This window comes from Tupaia chinensis, unplaced genomic scaffold (genome assembly GCF_000334495.1).
Source record: "Tupaia chinensis unplaced genomic scaffold, TupChi_1.0 Scaffold000115_1, whole genome shotgun sequence".
Lineage (NCBI taxonomy): Eukaryota > Metazoa > Chordata > Mammalia > Scandentia > Tupaiidae > Tupaia > Tupaia belangeri.
In genome coordinates this window covers 3,667,162-3,686,013 of record NW_006159579.1, presented here as the reverse complement: position 1 = coordinate 3,686,013, position 18,852 = coordinate 3,667,162, and the positions used below count along the sequence as shown (strand labels likewise).

At 44.5% G+C, this 18,852-nt stretch overlaps 1 protein-coding gene across 5 annotated transcripts in view; it reads right to left on the bottom strand.

The window, feature by feature from the left end:
* AAR2 (AAR2 splicing factor) overlaps positions 1 to 18,852 on the bottom strand; it is a 36,990-nt gene that overhangs the window by 1,141 nt on the left and 16,997 nt on the right. For 3 of the 5 annotated variants that reach the window (XM_014586147.2, XM_006144084.2, XM_006144085.3), the window contains one exon: positions 6,942 to 7,109. The exons of 1 other annotated variant lie outside the window; for it this stretch is intronic. In XM_014586147.2, the coding sequence (XP_014441633.1) occupies positions 6,942 to 7,109 (168 nt within the window). Of the gene's footprint in view, positions 1 to 4,351; positions 7,110 to 18,852 lie in introns of those variants that run through there. One more of the 5 variants, XM_027770167.1, reaches the window with a different exon arrangement.

Genomic DNA, 18,852 nt, shown 5'->3' with positions numbered 1-18,852 from the left:
AGAGTAACACTGGGAAAACGAGAACAAAATATAGGCTAATACGCACTTCATCTTGACTCGGGAATAGACTTTTAATTTACGCATTAGAGCCATGGGGGAGAAAGCAAATCAAAAAGAAAAAGCACGACATGTGTGACACATTAAAAAGTAAAGTGCACATTATAAAACCTCCTAAAATTTAAAAGGTAAGTGGCAACTGGGGGAAATATTTAGAATATTAAGATATTTACAATAAGATCAATGCATATTTTCAATACACATGAAGGCCCCAACTGAAGAATGGGACATGAAAAATTTCCAAAAGGGAAATGAACAAGGGCATGGCCTTCCTCATTCAAAATGTACTGCAGAGACCCCCTGAGTCCCCACAGCCTGGGCCCTACCTTCAGGCTGCTATACTTGAGTAGTGGCATGTGGGCCCAGCCTCAGTGGTGCAGGCAGGGTGAACTGCATTCTAGAAGCCACACAGCTGACTGTGGGTTCGGATCTCCAGCTGACCTGCAACAGGCTGCGCATTGTGCATACACCCAAGATCTGAGGAGCTGGAGGGCTGGGGAAGAGGACGGCGGCATGACAAGACCCCATTGAGAGTGCCCCTTCTTCAATGTGACACATGCACTCTGTCTCATGAATAAAAATAAATACAAAAAAATACTGGTGTTTGGCTTATTGATCCACAGAGGGGGTAGCCAAAGCAAAGGGCTCTCCAGAGGATGCCTGGTCATTAATTCAGCACTCAGAGGCCCCATAGCTGGCAGCATCTTTCTCTAAAGCAAACGCTTTGTGCAAAACTCAGCAGCACCTCAGACAGGACGGAAATGAGTGGGAGAAGGGGCCTCTGCTTGGTGAACCCCAGACTGAGCAGCCCCTTAGTGACCCCTGCAGTCCACAGGCGGGCTGACACAGCCTCCTTCTGGGTCCCAGGCTGCCTCCCTGCACAGCTGGAGGCCACCCCCACCCAGATGCCACCTCACCTGAGCCAGGTCAGGCCAGCATTTCCAAAGGCCAGATACAGATTCAAAGGGTCTGGGCTGAAACATCAAACTGTCACAACCCCAGAGCCCAGAGGGCCCTGCTTGCCACCCTCGTAAGTGACCAACACTACCAGTTGTCAAGTTGGCAGGCTTGGGTCTGCTGGTAACAGTCACGGGTTATGTAACTGCCCTTATTAAGGAGTGCTGCGCTGTGAGGGGCAGGGCTGGACTCAGACAGGCTTGGGCCCGAATTCTGGTTCGGGGACGTGCTAGCCTCTGCCTTTGAGGAAGTCCTTTCACGTCTCTGAGCTTGGTCTCTCGTCTGTATAACGACGAATGATAGGCCTTTGTCAAAGAGCCAGTGTTTCGTGACCCCACAGAAGCCTGCCCCACAGCTGCCTTCCGCACCTCAAATCTGTCCTCCATTTTTCCCCTCTACAGTTTTAGTCCCAACACAGCACCTCGTACCCCCCACCCTTGTCCTGTCCTTGAAGACGGGAAGTAAAGGCCCCACGTGGAGCGGGCAGTGAGCGGGAGGCCGGCAGCACAAACTGCACCTCTCAGTCCTGAGTCGGTGAGCACCCGTGGTGGGAGTGGGTGCCTGAGAGAGTCTCTACCAGGAACCCCCAGTACCAAAGAGGCCTTCACCCAGCTCCATTAGTCATGTGAACTCCCGAACATCAAGGGGCCCTCACTGACCATTGGCAGCAAGTGCATCCGCACCGATGCAGCCATTTTGACTCCCCCACTGTCACCGGTCACCCAGCAGACTTCATCACCACCCCCTCTGCCCATGTGAGATTATGAAGGGTTAAGAAACCTCATGGTGGGGCGGGAGCGATGGGAGCGAACAACCCAGATTTTGTGACTTCAGAGAACTAGGGGCTGCTGGGCCAGAGGGGCCCTTTAAAGATGGCCACACTTAGCTGCGAGGGTGCTGAGAGTAGAGGCATGCGGCATGATGACGGAGGCCCTGAGAAGGCTCTGGTTCGTGTCCCAGGTCAACCTGAGCACAGTGGACACACCTTGGGGTGTGCCTGTGATCTTGACTAGCTGCAGGGCAGAGGAGGATCTCAGCTGAGAACCCCATGGAGGGTGCCTCCCTCTCTCAAGGAGGTAAATTAAAAAACAAACAAAACAAAACAAAACACAACATCCAGTCCATCTGTTATCCAAATCATGATACAAAGAAGCATGCACCCCATACCACTCCGATGAGTCATCACCTCTCACCTGGATCGTTGCATTAGCTCCTTACTGGACCCCTGCAGTAGCAGCTTGTGGTCCTGTTAAAACTGAAATCAGACCATGCTACTCTTCTGCTTAAAATCCTCCAACGAGACCCTGTTTCACTGAGTAAAATGCCAAGTTCACCTAACAGCCCACAAGCCCTGGACAACCTGGTCCCTCTGTAGCCTCTCCAATATCCTTTCCCACTATTTGCTGCTGTGTTCAATCTGCTCCCTTCACTCTGACATCCTGGCGTCCCTCCAACACACTGGCCACACTTCTGCCCCAGGGCCTTTGCATTCACTGTCCATTCTGCCTGCAATAGTCTTCCCCCAGACGCTCATGTGGCTTACTCACTTCTCTCCAGCAAATCTTTGCCCAAGTGCCTCCCACTTAAACAACAGGTCTCCTCACTCTGCGAGAACTGTTTCCCTTAGCTCACTGTCTTTTTCCCCAGAGGATTTGTTACAATAAACATACTCTGTAGCCCGCTAGTACACTTACTGTCTGGCTCCCTTCAGATGGAAGCTCACCAGCAGGGTCCTGGTGCCTAATGCTCAATGTTGGTTGGCTAAGAAGGCATGGAGCTGCCTCGGCCTCCCTGCAACTTCTTCCCTAGACCCCCTTTGCCCCAGGAAGTGTGCAGAGACCCCCTTCTGCCCCAAGATAGCCCTCCCAGCCTCTTTGGGAGGTCTTGCATTTTTCTCTGACTGCTTCTCTGGTGCAAGCTTGCACTCCTCAAGATGCAACCCCATCTGCTGGCATCCCCTGAGAAGTGTGGAGTCCAGACGCAAGCCAGTACAACTCTGGGGAGGTGACAGGGAAAATGGAGACATCTGGAGAGGGAAGAAGAAAGGCAGAGACCAAAGGAAGAGGGACCTAGTGAGTTTCTTTTGCATAGGTCATCTGACATTGGACAAACTCCACTGAGAAGCCCTACTCGTACCTTCCCCCTACCAAGAAGTTTAACAGCCTGACGACCTTCAGGATCCAGAGAAGGCTGCACAGGTTTTCCGAGAAATTCAGTAAGGCTATGCAGGTGAGCATCAGACTCAGGACGCACGAGATTAGGGCTGGCCAGCAGGGGAGGACTATGGGCACGCCCCTCCACAGCAGAGAGTAGCTGACATGATTCCTGGTGCCTATGCCAAACCTCAGCAGGGAGTCAGTCCACAGCAGGAGCCAAGGGTTAGGAGAGCATGAGCCAGCACTGGAGACCTCAGATACTCCAGCGATAGAAGGGTCCTGATGGGCCTAATGGAAACAAGGTCTGACCAGGCCATAGATAGTGAATCCGAGATGAAGATGTGCTCTCCGTGGTCAGCAGGGCACTAGAGAGAAAGGCAGCCTCAGCAGAATCGCAGGACCACGCAGACTCCTGGATTACAGAGGCTCAGGTGAGCACCCCCATTCCGTCCCTCTCTGGAGGAAGTGACTCAGGGTTGGCCTTGACCACAGCATTCACACTGCATTTCCACCTCCCATTTCTGCAGGGGATAGCATCTCGGTCAAGCCGAAGTCTGATTAGCTGGAGGGACCAGCGTGTCACAGTGCCCTGGGAATATTAAATAGTATTTACCAGAGGATGATGTTGGGGAAATAATTACCCATGGAAAGAGGCAATCCACGGCGGGGATCTCTTCCTCTGCGCGAGTCGGGAGAAATTAGATGGAATGAGCACCGGGCAGCTAAGCCTTGTCACAGGGACAGGGGAAGGGGTTGGAAAGTCACTACCTCTGCTGATTCTGCTAATAGGATAAATCAGCCTTGCAAATAAGAGGCAGACCTCAGGAGGCCTGCATTTGAGGGGATTTAAAAACCAGGCCAGGTCCTGCCAATAGCATCACTGTTAGATGTGTTAGAACTGGAAGGGAGCTTAGCGATCAGCACCACCACTGGTTCTGTTCTGAAGGCTTCTGCCTTCCAAAAATACGGCAAGTAGTAAGTAATAATTAATTTGTTTTCACATTTTTAATTCATCAAAGACACATAGAGGACTGTCAGCTGGGATGAGAGGACCTAAAGTTGATGTCATTTCAACCAAAAACAAGAGACTTATTGTGTGTGTGTGTGTGTGTGTGTGTGTGTACATGTGTTCAGCAGCCCAGCCATTTTATCCTGTATAAATGTAGATTTCTTTTGAAAAACAAAACAAAACAAAACAAAAACAAACAAAAATCCCCCACTAAATAACATGAAAGTCAACTTTCAAATACCTGAGGGAGCCTGGTGAATCTGTATCAGAAACCCTGAGTCCCAGCCAGCTCTCTTATTTTATACATAAGGAGAGTGAGGCCCAGGCCCAGAGAACAGCAGCACAAGGTCACACAGCTGGCTATCAGCGGGGCCAAAGCAAGGGGGAGGCTGCCACGGGCAGGCAAGAGCAGCACAGGAGCTGATCACTACGATGACCAGTGGCAGAGTAGGCAATGGACACCCATGGAACAGGCTTTTTGTCTTCCAGAACTACTAGCTGTGAGACCCTGGCAGATTTAAGCTTTCTGGGCCTACTTTCATATCAGTGAAATGGGGATAATAGTACTTAGCACACAGTGTTGTGAAGATTAAATGAACAAAGAACTTAGCAACAGCAACTTTTGTTTAACCCTTTTGAAGTGTGTGTGTGTGTTGGGACACGGGGGTTTTTGTAGACACAGAAGTACAACAAACTTGAAGAACATGGTCCCATGGCCTACTCCAAGTGCTGGCCTCATAATGCCAGCGGAACTCTACTTGTAATCACATGCTGCTGCTCCTGGGTCTTGTCACTCAACACTCAATGTGCCTCAGAGCTCAGGCCCCACCCAAAATCACTGCCCCAGAATCCCTGCAGGATGGGACCTGGGAATCTACACTTTTAGGAATTATTACTGACATAATTTACAAGCCACAAAATTCATTAAAGTATACACTTCCTATGGTTTTTAGTATACCCATAAGGTTGTATGTACAACCATCACCATCATCTAATTCCAGAATGTTTCATCACCCCCAAAAAAACCCCAGACCCATTAGCAGCCACTCCCCATTTCTAGCTCTCCTGTTTTCTGGCAAGCACTGATCTACTTCCATCTCTATGGATTTGCCTATTCTGGACATGCCTTACGAACAGAATCATACAGTATGCAGTCTGTCTGGCTTCTTCTGCTGAGCAATTGTTCAAGGGGCATCCACGTTGTAGCATGGCAGGATTTCATTCCTATGGCACCTGCAGCTCTAACAGGCTCTCCAGGTAGTTGTGGTGAGTGGGCTTTGGGGAAGAGAACCATACATTTATACAAGGTGAAACCTCAGTTCATCATGAAAGCATGGGTCTCTTTCCTTCCTTCTGTGAGCCTGGCGTCTCACTGTCTCTCTAGGAACAGACAGCAACGCTGGCTGCTTGCCCCCTTAAGACTGCAGAAGGTGGGTTGGGTCTCTCGAGTGCTCTGTAGGGAGATGTGCACCTCTGGACAGAGGCCTGGCTGTCCTGGGAATTGGGCAGATTAACTGCAAGAGAGACTCACACGAGGGGATTTAGTCTTAACTCAAAGACTTTAATGTACATTATGCTCTTGGAAAAACATCTCCAAGGAAACAAGTAAGAACTGTAAGTCTTAACCAGCAGGGATTCTCATTCAAAAAACTAGAGTGAGCCCCAGCCTTAGAAAGGGGCAGCACAGGGACTCCAATCATAGTACAACAGTTTGAGGTCAGGGTGGCAGGGCTTGTGTGTATGTCTAGAAATGCAACTCTGCCCACATAGCATGATAGGCATGCCTTCAGGACTCCCAGGAAACCAGAAGCGTCACTACCCCAATGACTGACAGCTCCATGGCAGGCCTGGGAAGACTGAGGCTGACAGGGTCATCTCTAGATGTTGGAAGAAAAGACACAAAACTTCAAAGGAGCCCCCCAAAAATCTGCTCAGGGCAAGAACCCTTCTTTTGGTTGTTGAACCTCCAAGTCATTAGAAACAATGACAGTGGCTCTGCTGAGGAAAGGGAACACGTGCGAGGGCTGCCAAGATCTACTTCTGGGTCTGAGGCCTCAGAAAGGAACAGATGGAAGGTGATAGCACCAGCAAGGGCCCTGGAGCAAAGGGCCATGCCAATCTCGAGAGATTACCCCCCTGGGGCCTATGGACAGCAGAGTGAGATTCAGAGGGAACAAGCTAAAGCTGACCACTTGTCAGACTGAAACAATTAGCTTCTTGTTATCCCTTCCTCAATCTGGAGGTCCTGACAGGTCATAGGCCCATTTTCTGTGACGTATTCCCATCAACAAGAGGCAGGCAGAAATTCTGGTTCATTGCACCATTACCCTCTGTTTATGTTCAAAAAAGTCACTGACTGACATCTCAGAACCCGAGGGAGTCCCAGGCTTCTTGTTTTCTAACCATTTTGTGGAATAAGCAATCAGTTCTTTTGGACTTTGGGTTCAATTCTTCTCCTCAGAAGAAATGAGGTTGCTACTGACTGTTGAGATAAGTCTTTCTTAGGAGCTTCTGTAACAGCCCATTTGAGATCTGGTTGGGTTAGCACCAAGGCCAGGCTGATGGGAAACTCACAAATGTGCCCTCAGGATGGGGAGAGCCTCTCTGGCAATGATGGATGAAGAAGGGAATTCTGGCTCCATCTTTGTGGCACCTGGCAGGATTACTGCCCTGGAGGGTCCCAGGATAAAGCAGGGGTGAAAGGAGAGGACCGGCCTGCAGCCAGGTGGAAGGGACCGCTCATGGCTGGAGGCAACCCACAGTTAGCCAGTCTCAGCGCCCTCAGGAAGCTCCACCACCACTGGGGCACAGTCCTCGGGCTCTGCAGCAAAGTCCCACCGGAACTTCTTGGTCAGGTGGGCTTGGAACTTTTCAGCTTTCTTCCTCAGGGTGGCATCCACGGCAATGCTACAGGCGGAGGAAAAGAAAACCTATAGAGAACAGAGGATAAGTCACTCCTGAGAACACAAAGGGGACTGAGAAAGCTGTGGAAATTTTCTCATGGTGCCCAGCCCGGGGGCGGGTGGATCACTCTATTAGCACAGGTTCAGGACACCTGTTGTGCTCCCTGCCCCCCCAAATTCATACAGAATTCATTCACCCAGATGAGACACTGGGGCAGGACTAGAGTGGAAAACAACTATCTTGACCAGAAGTGCCCCATGGAGAGTAAGGTCAGTGGTGGCTGTCCCCATGGGCCCTGCCCTCTGGGGGAATCTATGAGGCACCTGGGCATCATCTCAGAGGAAGAGGTAGTAACTGCACCAGCTGGTACTCAGAAAGGCTGGAGGGCATCTAAGGCCCTGCATCCTATAAAGCCCAGGTCCTAAGCCAATGAGGATGAACTGTCGCTCCAGTCTTCTAATTGGCCCATAAGCTTCCAGTGTGAGGCTTCCATCTCCCTTAAAAGCTGTCATTGATGTTATTTTTTAATTATTTTTTCTTTCCATTTTAAAATTTGTGATAAAATTTATATAGTATTTACTATTTTAATAACCATTTTTTAAAAAAAGAATTATTTAACTTTATCATGTATTTATTTATTTAAATTTGACCAGAGAGGGACAGAGTGAGAGAGACACAGAGAGAGAGAAAGCAAGCCACCAGGTCCAGGACTTGAACTGCAGTCGGCCATGAGTCTAGTGCCCTTAACCACCACACCACCCGCTAGCCCTTAATCATCATTTTCAAGGGTTCAGTTCAAAGGTATTAAGTACCTTCCCACTGTGTACAACCACCATCACTATCCATCTCCAGAACTCTTTTCATCTTCTCCAACTCAAACTCTGTACCCAGTAAACACTAACTCCCCATCCGCCTCTACTCCCAGGCCTTGGCAACCAACATTCTACTTTCTGTCTATGAATTTGAGTATTCCAGGTTCCTCGTGTGTGAAAAATTAAACAGTCTCTTTCCTTTCGTGACTGGCTTATTTCACTGAGCATAATGTCCCTCAGGTTCATCCATGTTACAACATGTGATAAGATCTCCTTCCTTTTTAAGGTTGAATAATATTCCACTGTATGTTTGTGCCACCTCTTGTTTGTTCATTCATCTATCGGTGGTCATTTGGGCTGTTTCTACTTTTTGGCTGTTGTGAATAATGCTGCTATGGATGTGGGTATGCAAATAGCTCTTAAGCATCTCTGCTTTAAATTCTTTTAGGCACAAACCCAGAAGCGGAATTGCTGGATCATAGGGTAATTCTATGTTTAATTTTTTGAGAAACCACCAGTTTTCCACAAAAGCTGTGCATTTTATATTCTCACTAACAATGCACGAATGTTCTAATTTCTCCACATTCTAGACAGCACTTGTTTATTTTTTTCCTTTTTTTCCTTAATGATAGCCACTCTAATGCGTGGGATAGTATCTTGTAGATTTTTTGGTGTATGTGTGTAATTTTTGTCATTTTTTTTTTTCAGTTTTGCTATATGCCATCACACACACACACACACACACACACACACACACACACACACACACACTGCGGGTGGGTGGGATCCCCCCCCCCAAGTGAGGATGGCCATGACACAATCTTCTCCTCCATCCTCCTCTCAAGATTTTGGGCATGCACATGTGCCTGGCAAGTTTTTCAAACTGCTGGGTCTGGGACTCAAATGGTGCAGCCAGCCATATGGAAACCAGTCATCTTAACCTCCTTGCCACCTGCTGGCAACATGTATCTTGTAGTTTTGATTTACGTTTTTCTAATGATTATTAATATTAAGCATCTTTTCACATGCTAATTGGCTATTTGTATGTCTTCTTTGGCAAAATGTCTATTCAAGTCCTTTGCCCACTTCTTAATTGCATTGTAGAGTTATAAGAGTTCTTTACATATTCTAGATATCAATCCCCCCCCCCTTTTTTTTGAGAGATTTTTGCTATAGGGCTCATGCGCTCGCCAGACAGAGACAAAGAGACAGAAAGCGGGGAAATCACCCCCCAGGGGGTATGGTCATGCCATTCTCCTCTCGGGATCTTGGGCACGCATGCACATGCGCCCGGTGTGAGTTTTAAGTCACCGGGTCTGGGACGCGAACCGCGGTCGACTACGTGGGAGTCCAGCAACATAGCCATTACGCTAACTGCTGGTTCCCTCAATCCCTTACTTTAATGTTCAGCTTCACCTAATACAGTCATGGACAGGGGATCAGAACAGCAATTTTCTCCATCTGAAACCCTATTCTAGATTGTTCTGAATCCCAATTTCTTCTGGGAATAAAAGCAAATCCACTGTTCTTTCTTGAACTATTTTACTGTTTTTAAACAAGTTTTAGAGTAATCCACTGGATCCTCACAATGCCTGAGAAGATATGTTAAAATGACCTATTTTGGGGCTGGCAGGTGGTATGGTGGTGGAGGTGCTAGACTCCCACACTGCTGACCACAGTTCAAGTCTGGGACCTGGTGACCTACTGTTTCACTTTGCTTCTCTGTCTTTCTCTGCTCAAATAATAATAATCATCATCATCAAAACTAAATAATTCCTTTTTAAAAATAATTACCTATTTTAAGTAAATGGCAGCTGAGAAGGATTAACTGAATCAAAATTATCTAGAAAGGAAGGAGTAGTTTTGCCCAGATTACCATCTGCTATGCTACGGGACCACCCCATAGACATAGGAGTATGAGGGAGGAAGAAGCCCTTAGATCTACATTACCTCCATGCCACAGCTGCCCTCAGAGCATCATGGGAGGACTCTGGGCCCCGGGGGGACCTGATCTGACAAAGCCAACACGCATTCTCTGTGGACTATTCCAGGGACAACGACCCCCTTTCTGTTCCCCCACCATCTCTGTTAACTGGAGGCATGCGACTCATTTCCAGTGGTCTTTGTTTGGAGCCATTCATAGCAGCAGAAGTGATGGGGGTTAGAGAGATACAGAATTTGGCTTCATTAACTTGAGAATTGACTAAATACAGAAGTGAGAAGAACAGTCACAAGAAAATGCCAGATCAATAACTAATTAGAGTGGCTGCACAATCTTGGTGGCAAGAGAGCGGTGGGGAGGCCAGTGGTGGGCATGCCTGTAGGCACCTAATAGAACTGCTCTGGGCCATGGCTGAACTCTGGGGAGGGGCCTGATGTGGGCAGCACAGAAACCTCTTTCAAACAGCATTAGCTCTGGGAACTGTGCACACTCCTGAGTCTGACCCCAAAGGCCATGGAGAGCCAGCTGGGCTGAAAGCAAAAGCCTCTTGCTGTTTCCTTTCTTACAACTGTAGACTATACTATTTTCCTATTTTTTCTGCCCCTCCTCTCCAGCCATGTTGACAGCTGCCCAAACATGCTCAACTGCCCTCTTTGTGCCTCTGTGCATACCTGCTCCACCCCTCACCTTTTTTTTTTTCCAGTTTGCTACAGGGCATGTGCATTCACTGGAGAGAGACAGAGATGAAAAGTGAGAAGTCATCCCCTGTCCAGGCATGATGGCCACATCACATTCCCTTCTCCTCCATTCTCCTCCCAGGATTCTTAGGCACGCACGCACATGTGCCTGGCATGAAGTTCAAGCTGGGTCTGGGACTCAAACCATGGTCATACATGTGGGAGTCCAGTGACTTAACCATTACACCATCTGCCTTAAGCTCGATGCCACCTGCTGGTCCCCCTCTGCTTTAATACCCACCCACCCCCAAACACCTCTTGTTTTTCCTTCTACCATCTCGCAAATTTCTACTAGTCACTCAGGTTTACCTCAGACATCACCTCCTTTAGATGTCTCCCCAGACCAAGGAAGAAATGGGTGTTCCTCTGTGCCCTAAGCACCTAGGTTTGCCTAAATAGGCCATTTACTGTTGATCCCATCCAAGAGACAAAGAGCAACTCCAAAGCAGTAACTCTCCTACCTGCTTTCTACATTCCTGGCACATAAAGGACTCCTCAGATGTTTAAAAAACAAAACAATGATGATGACCATGTCTTCAATGAAAATCCAATTTTGGTTCTTTTGCACAGTGCCTGGCACCAAATAATTGCTCAGTAATTACATAATGAATGGTGCTGGAGAGAGGAGGCAGCTTATTTACCAGGGCCCTGAACACTCCCGGCTCACAAGCCACCTCCTTGTGATATGCCTCTTACAAAGCAGAACTGTTCCAACCTCTGTTCTCCTAGCACTGTGCCTAAGCCTGCCTTATGGCACTTCTATTTTTTTTTGTTGTTGTTGTTTTTTTAGGAATTATTTAATTTTATTTATTATTATTTTTTTAATTTGACCAGAGAGAGAGAAAGGAAAAGTGAGAAAGCAAGCCACCAGGTCCAGGACTTGAACCACAACTGACCATGTCGAAGTCTGGTGCCTTAGCCACCCTATCACCTGCCAGCCCCATGGCATTTCTTACACTGGGTTCCATGATCTGTGTCCCTTAATAGTAGGATAAGTCCCAGTTGTTGATGTGTCCCCCATGGCATGTCGCTCACTGAATGGAATGAATGAGACCTAGAGATCATTCTGCATGTGGCAATGATGAGCAGGGAGAAGCTGCAACAGGCTGGGTTCACACTCATCACTCATACTCCCCATCTACCTCTCAAATCTGGGAGGAAAATCAACTACAGGCAAGTACAACAGAGTCTTTTGGTCTAAAAAAATAAGTCTTTTAATTTGAAAAGTGCTTCTTCCTTTTTAAAAGAACTTAGCAATTTAATCTTTACTATGAACCAGAGAGGTGAGAAGCCAGGGAATTAGTGTTCCTATTGTACAGACCAGGATCTAGGTAAGCTGTATCCTACAGTTGTAAATGCTTAGCAAGATTCAGTCTGAATTAACTGCCCCAGGGTGTGACATGGAGCAAGGAGCAGCAGCAGTCAAAGAGACAAACTGAGGCAGGAAGACTGTCTTAGATCTCTAGCTGCTTTCTGCCCACCCAGGAATATTTTGAGATTTCAGCAGTTCATTGAACTGCTATGTATGTCACATGACTCCTACTCCCTTCCCCAGTTGAAATTCTCCAGTTCAGCTCCAGGTACACCTGGTCCTGAGAGACTGGGAAAGGCACTACACTTAAAGCTCACTATATACATACTTAACTGTTTGAAAGACAAGACCTTCTACCAAGAACACATCTGAGAAGTAGAGCTCTTCCTTCCCCCTCATGCTACAGAATTGACACCAGAAAAGTAGGAAGTGTATAATTCATCACATGACTAGAAACTAGCACAGAGACACAAGAAAAATGGAAAAACAAGGAAACACCTCTCCCCTCAATGGAACAAAGCAACTCTTCTTCAATCATAGACAGCACAAAAGAATTCACAGGAAGGTCAGAAAAAGAATTCAGAATATTAATGGTGAGAGATGAGGAAGTCTTTCCAGGATTTGAAGGAGATAGATATCATAAAAAAAGAGCCAATCAAGGACCAGCAGATGGCTTAACGGTTATGTCACTGGACTCCCACATAGTCAACTGTGATTCGAGTCCCAGATCCTGCAGCTTAAGATTCATGCTAGGTGTGTGTGCATGCATGCCCAAGATTATGAAAGGAGAATGAAGGAGAAGGGACTGTGGCATGGCCATTCCCTCTGGGGAGTGATATCTCGCTTTCTGTCTGTCTCTGTTTCTTTGGCAAGCACTTGTGCTGTATAGCAAAAAATCTCTCTCTAAAGAAAATAAAAAGAACCAATCAGGGGACCAGCAGTTAGCGTAATGACTATGTCGCTGAACTCCCATGTAGTTGACTGCGGTTCGAGTCCCAGACCCGGTGGCTTAAACTCATGCTGGGTGCATGTGCATGCGTGCCCAAGATCCCGAGAGGAGAATGGAGGAGAACAGACTGCGGCGTGGCCATCCCCCCGGGGGGGTGATTTCTCACTTTCTGTCTCTCTGGCGAGCTCACGCGCCCTATAGCAAAAACCTCTCCTAAAAATAAAAAAAAAAGAGAACCAATCATAACTTCTAGAAATGAAGATAGTAATACAATAGCAGACTGGACCATGCAGAAGACAGAATCTCAGCTGGAAGACAAAACCTCTGACTAAGATAAAACCACTAAAAATAATGAAAAAATAATTTTAAAATATGAGGACAACATACAGGAAATACTAGACACTATTAAACGTCTAAAAAGGGCCAGCAGTTGGTGTAGTGGTTAAGGCATTGGACTCCTACATGGCCAACCATGAGTTAAAGAGTCTTGGACCTGGAGGCTTGAAAATTATGCCCAAAATCCTGAGAGGGGAATGGAGGAAAAGGGATTATAGCGTGGCCATCCCACTTGGGGGGTTTTTCTCACTTTCTCTCTCTCTCTGTCTCTCTGGCAAGTACATGCATCCTATAGCAAATATGTCTCTGAAAAAATAAAAACAAAACTGAAATATCTAACTATCTGAATAATTGGTATTCCACAAGGTGGAGAATCAGACAAGGGCATAGAAGTTCTACTCCATGAAATACTTGCAGAAAACTTCCCAAGTCTAGAGAAGTATTCAGATATCTAGACCCATGAAATACAAAGGACCCCAAATAGAATCAACATAAGATAACCATCTCCATGGCACATCATAGCCAGACTGGTAAAAAAATCACAGACAAGACAAGATTCTAATGGTGAGAGAAATGTCAATCACTTATAAAGGTTATCCTATTAGGCTAATATAGGATCTTTCAGCCAAAACAAAGCAGGCAAGGAAAGAATGGGAAGACATCATAAAAATTACTAAAAGAAAAACAACCTCAACCAAGAATACTATACCGAGCAAGATTACCCTGCAAATGAGAAGAACGAATAAAATCATTCTCAGACAAACAAAAAATGAAGGACTTCACCAATAGTAGACCAGTTCTTTTTTTTTTTTTTTTGGAGAGGTTTTCGCTATAGGGTGCGTGCGCTCGCCAGACAGACAGAGAGAGACATAGAGACAGAAAGCAAGAAATCACCCCCCAGGGGCGATGGTCACGCCGCAATCCCTTCTCCTCCATTCTCCTCTCGGGATCTTGGGCACGCACGCACACGTGCCCGGCGTGAGTTCTAAGCCACCGGGTCCAGGACGTGAACCACGATCGACTACATGGGAGTCCAGCAACATAGCCATTATGCTAACTGCTGGTTCCCAGTAGACCAGTTCTTCAAGAGAAACAGAAATAAGAGAATAAAAACAACCAAGAAAATGGCTAACAAAATGGCATGGACAAATCTGCATATATTGATAATAATGCTGAATTTTTAAAAGAATTTAATTTAATTTAATTTATTCATTCATTTATTCTAATTTGACCAGAGAGAGAGAGAGAGAGACATAGAGAAAAAGAAGAAAAGTGAGAAGGCAAGTCACCAGGTCTGGGACTTCAACCATGATCAGTCATGTTGGAGTGTCCAGCACCTTAACTACTATGCCCCCTGCTGATCCCAACATTGAATGTTAATGGATTAAATTTTCCAACCGAAAGATACAGGCTGGCAGGTGGTGTGGTGGTTAAGGGTGCTGGACTCCCACATGGCCAACCATGGTTCAAGTCCTGGATTTGGTGGCTTGCTTTCTCACTTTCCCTTTTTCTCTCTCTCTCACTGCATCCCTCTCTGGTCAAATTAAAATAAGTAAATAAATAAAGTTAAATATTAATAATAATAAATAATTTTTAAAAGACACAGATTGGCTGAATGGATAAAAAACCAGAAACCCTCTATTTGCTGCCTACAAGAAACACACCTTAAAGATAAAGACATACGTAGACTAAAAGTGAAGACTGGAATAAGATACTTCATACAAATGGAAATCAAAAAAATCTGAAGTCACAATACTGATATCAGACAAAATGGGCTTTAAGACAAAGACTCTAAGAAGAAACAAAAAGGACATAATATAGTACTTAAAGGGCTAATTCACCAAGAAGATATAACACTTACAGGGGTCAGCAGGTAGCATGGTGGTTATAGCTATGGATTCCCACATGGCCTACCATGGTTTAAATCCTGGACCTGGTGGCTTGCTTTCTCGCTTTCTCTCTTTCTGGTTAAATTAAAAAATAATAACAAATGAAATTAAATAAGTAACTCTTTTTAAAAAAGAAACAAGAAAATGCCTTAAAAAAGAAAAAGAAGATATAATACTTACAAATATCTATGCATCCAACTCAGAAGCACCCAAATACATAAAAGAAAGACTGCCAAATCTAAAAGGAGAGATTGCAACACACTAATCATTAGGGATCTCAATACCCCACTATCTCCTTTGGACAGATTATCTAGACAACAAAATAAGCAAAGAGATATAGGAGCTAAATGATACCATAAATGAAATGGAATTGACAGACATCCATAGAACCTTTTATCCAATAACCACAAAATGTTTCTCGCTCCCACATGGAAGCTTTATGAAGACTGACCACATGATAGAGCACAAAACAAGCCTATACATATTCAAAGGCATAAAAACTATATCTAGCATCTTCTCTGACCATGATGGAATTAAACTTAAAATTAATTTCAGAAAAAAAAATTAAAAATACACGAACATATGGAAACTAAACAACCTACTCTTGAATGACTTCACAACCACTGAATAAATTAAGACTGGAATCAAAAGATTAATTGAAACCAATGATAATGAGTACGTAAGTTTCCATAATCCATGAGACACAGCTAAAGCAGTCATAAGACAGTCCTAAGTTCATAGTAATTAGTGCACATAAGAAAAAGATGGAAAGGTGGCAAATATACAACCTAACAACACATTTTAGGGTACGGATAAAACAACAACAATAAAATGCCAGGAAAAAAGAAATAATGAAGATTCAAGCAGAAATAAAGAATAAACCAACTGTACAGAAAATAAATGGAGCCAACAGCTGGTTCTTTGAGAAGATAAACAAAAGTGATAACCATTAAATAGACTAACTGAGGTGAAGAAAGGAACCAGATAAATCAAATTCACAATGAAACAGGCAATATTACAACAGATATAACAGAAACACAAAAGATAATTAGAGAACACTAAGAACAAGTAAGTATATGACAGCACACAAGAAAACCTGAATGAGATGGACAAATTTCTGGACACATACACTACTATTAAGACTAAATCAGGAAGATATAGAAAACCTGAATAGGGGCAGCAGGTAGGGTGGTGGTTAAGGATGCTGGACTCCCACATGGCAGGCTGCAGTTCGAGTCCCAGACCTGGCAGCTTGGTGTCTCACTTTCCCTCTCTCTTTCTCTCATTCTGTCCCTCTCTGGTCAAATTTTAATAAAAAAAATAAATAAGTGAATGAATAAATGAAGTTAATAAAATAATTCTCAAAAAAAAAAAAAAAACCCTGAATAGACCAATAACAAGTAATGAAGTAGAGTCAATAATAAATAACCTCCCAACAAAGAAAAGCTCAGGTCCTGAGAGTTTTGCTTCTGAATTCTACAAAACTTTTAAAGACAAGCTAAGCCCCATTCTACTCAAACTATTTCTAAAGCGTCAAAAGGAAAGAACATTCCCAAATTCATTTGCTGAAGCCTCCATCATCCTCATTCCCAAGACAAGGACACAACAAAAAAAGAAAACTACAGACCAATATCTCTGGTGAATCCAGATGCAAAAATTCTCAACAAGATACTAGCAAATTGCATCTGACAACACATTAAACAGATTATATACCACAACCAGGTAGGCTTTGTTCCAGGGATACAAGGATGGTTCAACATATGCTAAACATAAATATACCATATTAACAGAAAAAAATGATAAAAACCATATGATCATATCAATCAATGAAGAAAAAGCATTTGATGAAATATAACATCCCTTCATTATTAAGGCTCTCAGCAAAATTGGCATAGAAGGGACATTTCTCAGCAAAATTGGCATAGAAGGGACATTTCTCAACACAATAAAAGCCATATATAAAAAGCCTACAGAGGGGCCAGCAGGTGGTGCAAGGGTTAAGGCACTGGACTTCCATGTAGCTGACTGCAATTTGAGTCCTGGACCTGGCAGCTTGAAATTCATGCTGATGCATGTGCAGGTGGGGATGCCCAAAATCCCAACAGGAGAATGGAGAAGAAGGGACTGCAGCATGGCCATCCCCCCTGGGAGGTGATTTCTTGGTTTCTGTCTATTTCTGCTGAATGCACACACCCTATAGCAAACAACAACAACAACAAAAACCCTATCTCTCAAAAAACAAACAAACAAACAAACAAAAAACAAAACAAAAGAAAAACTCATAGCTAACATCATACTGAGTGGGGAAAAGCTGAGAATATTTCTGCTAAGAACTGGAACAAGACAAAGCTGTCCACTTTCTCCACTCTTTTTAATATAGTACTGAAAGTCCTGGCCAATGCAATCAGACAAGAGAGTAAAAAAAAAGGCATTCGAACAGGGAAAGAAGTGATGAAGTGACTAATACAAAGAAAACCCCCCAAAAAATCCACAAGAATATTCCTAGAAGCAATAAATGAATACATAAAATGTGAGGATACAAAATTACATATGAAATATAACATTTCTATACACAAACAAGGAGCAGACTGAGGTAGAATTGAAGAAAGCAATCACATTTAAAATAGCCACAAAAAGTGTAAGATACCTCAGGAATAAATCTAACCAAAGAAGTCAAAGACCTCAACAAGGAAAACTATGAAAAACTTAAAAATGAAATTGGGACCAGTAGATGACATAATGGTTACATCACTGGACTCCCAAGTAATTGACCACGGTTTGAGTCCCAGACCTGATGGCTTAAAACTCACACCAGGCACATGTGTGTGCATGCCCAAAATCTTGAGAGGAGAAATGTAGGAGAAGGGATTGCAGCATGCTCAGACACCTGGGAGTGATTTCTCACTTTCTGTCTCTCTCTGTCTTCCTGGCAAATGCACAAGCCCTATAGCAAAAATCTCTCTCAAAAAAAAAAGAAAAAAAAAAAAAAGAAAATGACAATTTTACCCAAATTAATCTACAAATTTAATGCAATCTCGATCAAATTACATAAAATATTCTTCACAGATTTAGAAAAAACGATCATAGAATTTGTCTGGAATCACACAAGACCCTGTATTGTCAAACAGTTCTGCACAAGACTGGAGTAGGAGGCATCTCACTCCCTGATCCTAAAATATATTAAAAGCTGTAATAATCAAAACAGCATGGTATTGACACAAAAACAGGCATGTGGACCAATGGAACAGAATAGAGACCCCAGAAATAAATCCCAAAACATATAGCCAACTTATTTTTAACAAAGGGCACCAGTCATTTCAGTGGGGAAAAGAAAATCTCTTCAGCAAATGGTCCTGGAAAAACTGCTGGAAGATGAAACTGGACCCCTATCTCTCACCATTAACAAAAACCAACCCAAAATGGATCAAACACCTAAACCTAAGACCTCAAACTAGGGACCAGCAGTTAGTGTAATGGCTATGTCGCTGGACTCCATGTAGACGATCACGGTTCGAGTCCCGGACTTGGTGGCTTAAATTCATGCAGGGCGCGTAGTGCATGTGTGCCCAAGATCCCGAGAGGAGAATGGAGGAGAAGGGATTGTGGCTTGGTCATCCTCCCCGGGAGGGGGTGATTTCTTGTTTTCTTGTCTCTCTGTCTCTCTCTGTCTTTCTGGCGAGCACATGCGCCCTATACAAAAACCTCTCAAAAAAAAAAAAAAAAAAAGACCTCAAACTATAAAACTACTAGTGGAAACTCTTGGAAACATCAGAGTAGGCAAGGACTTCTTAA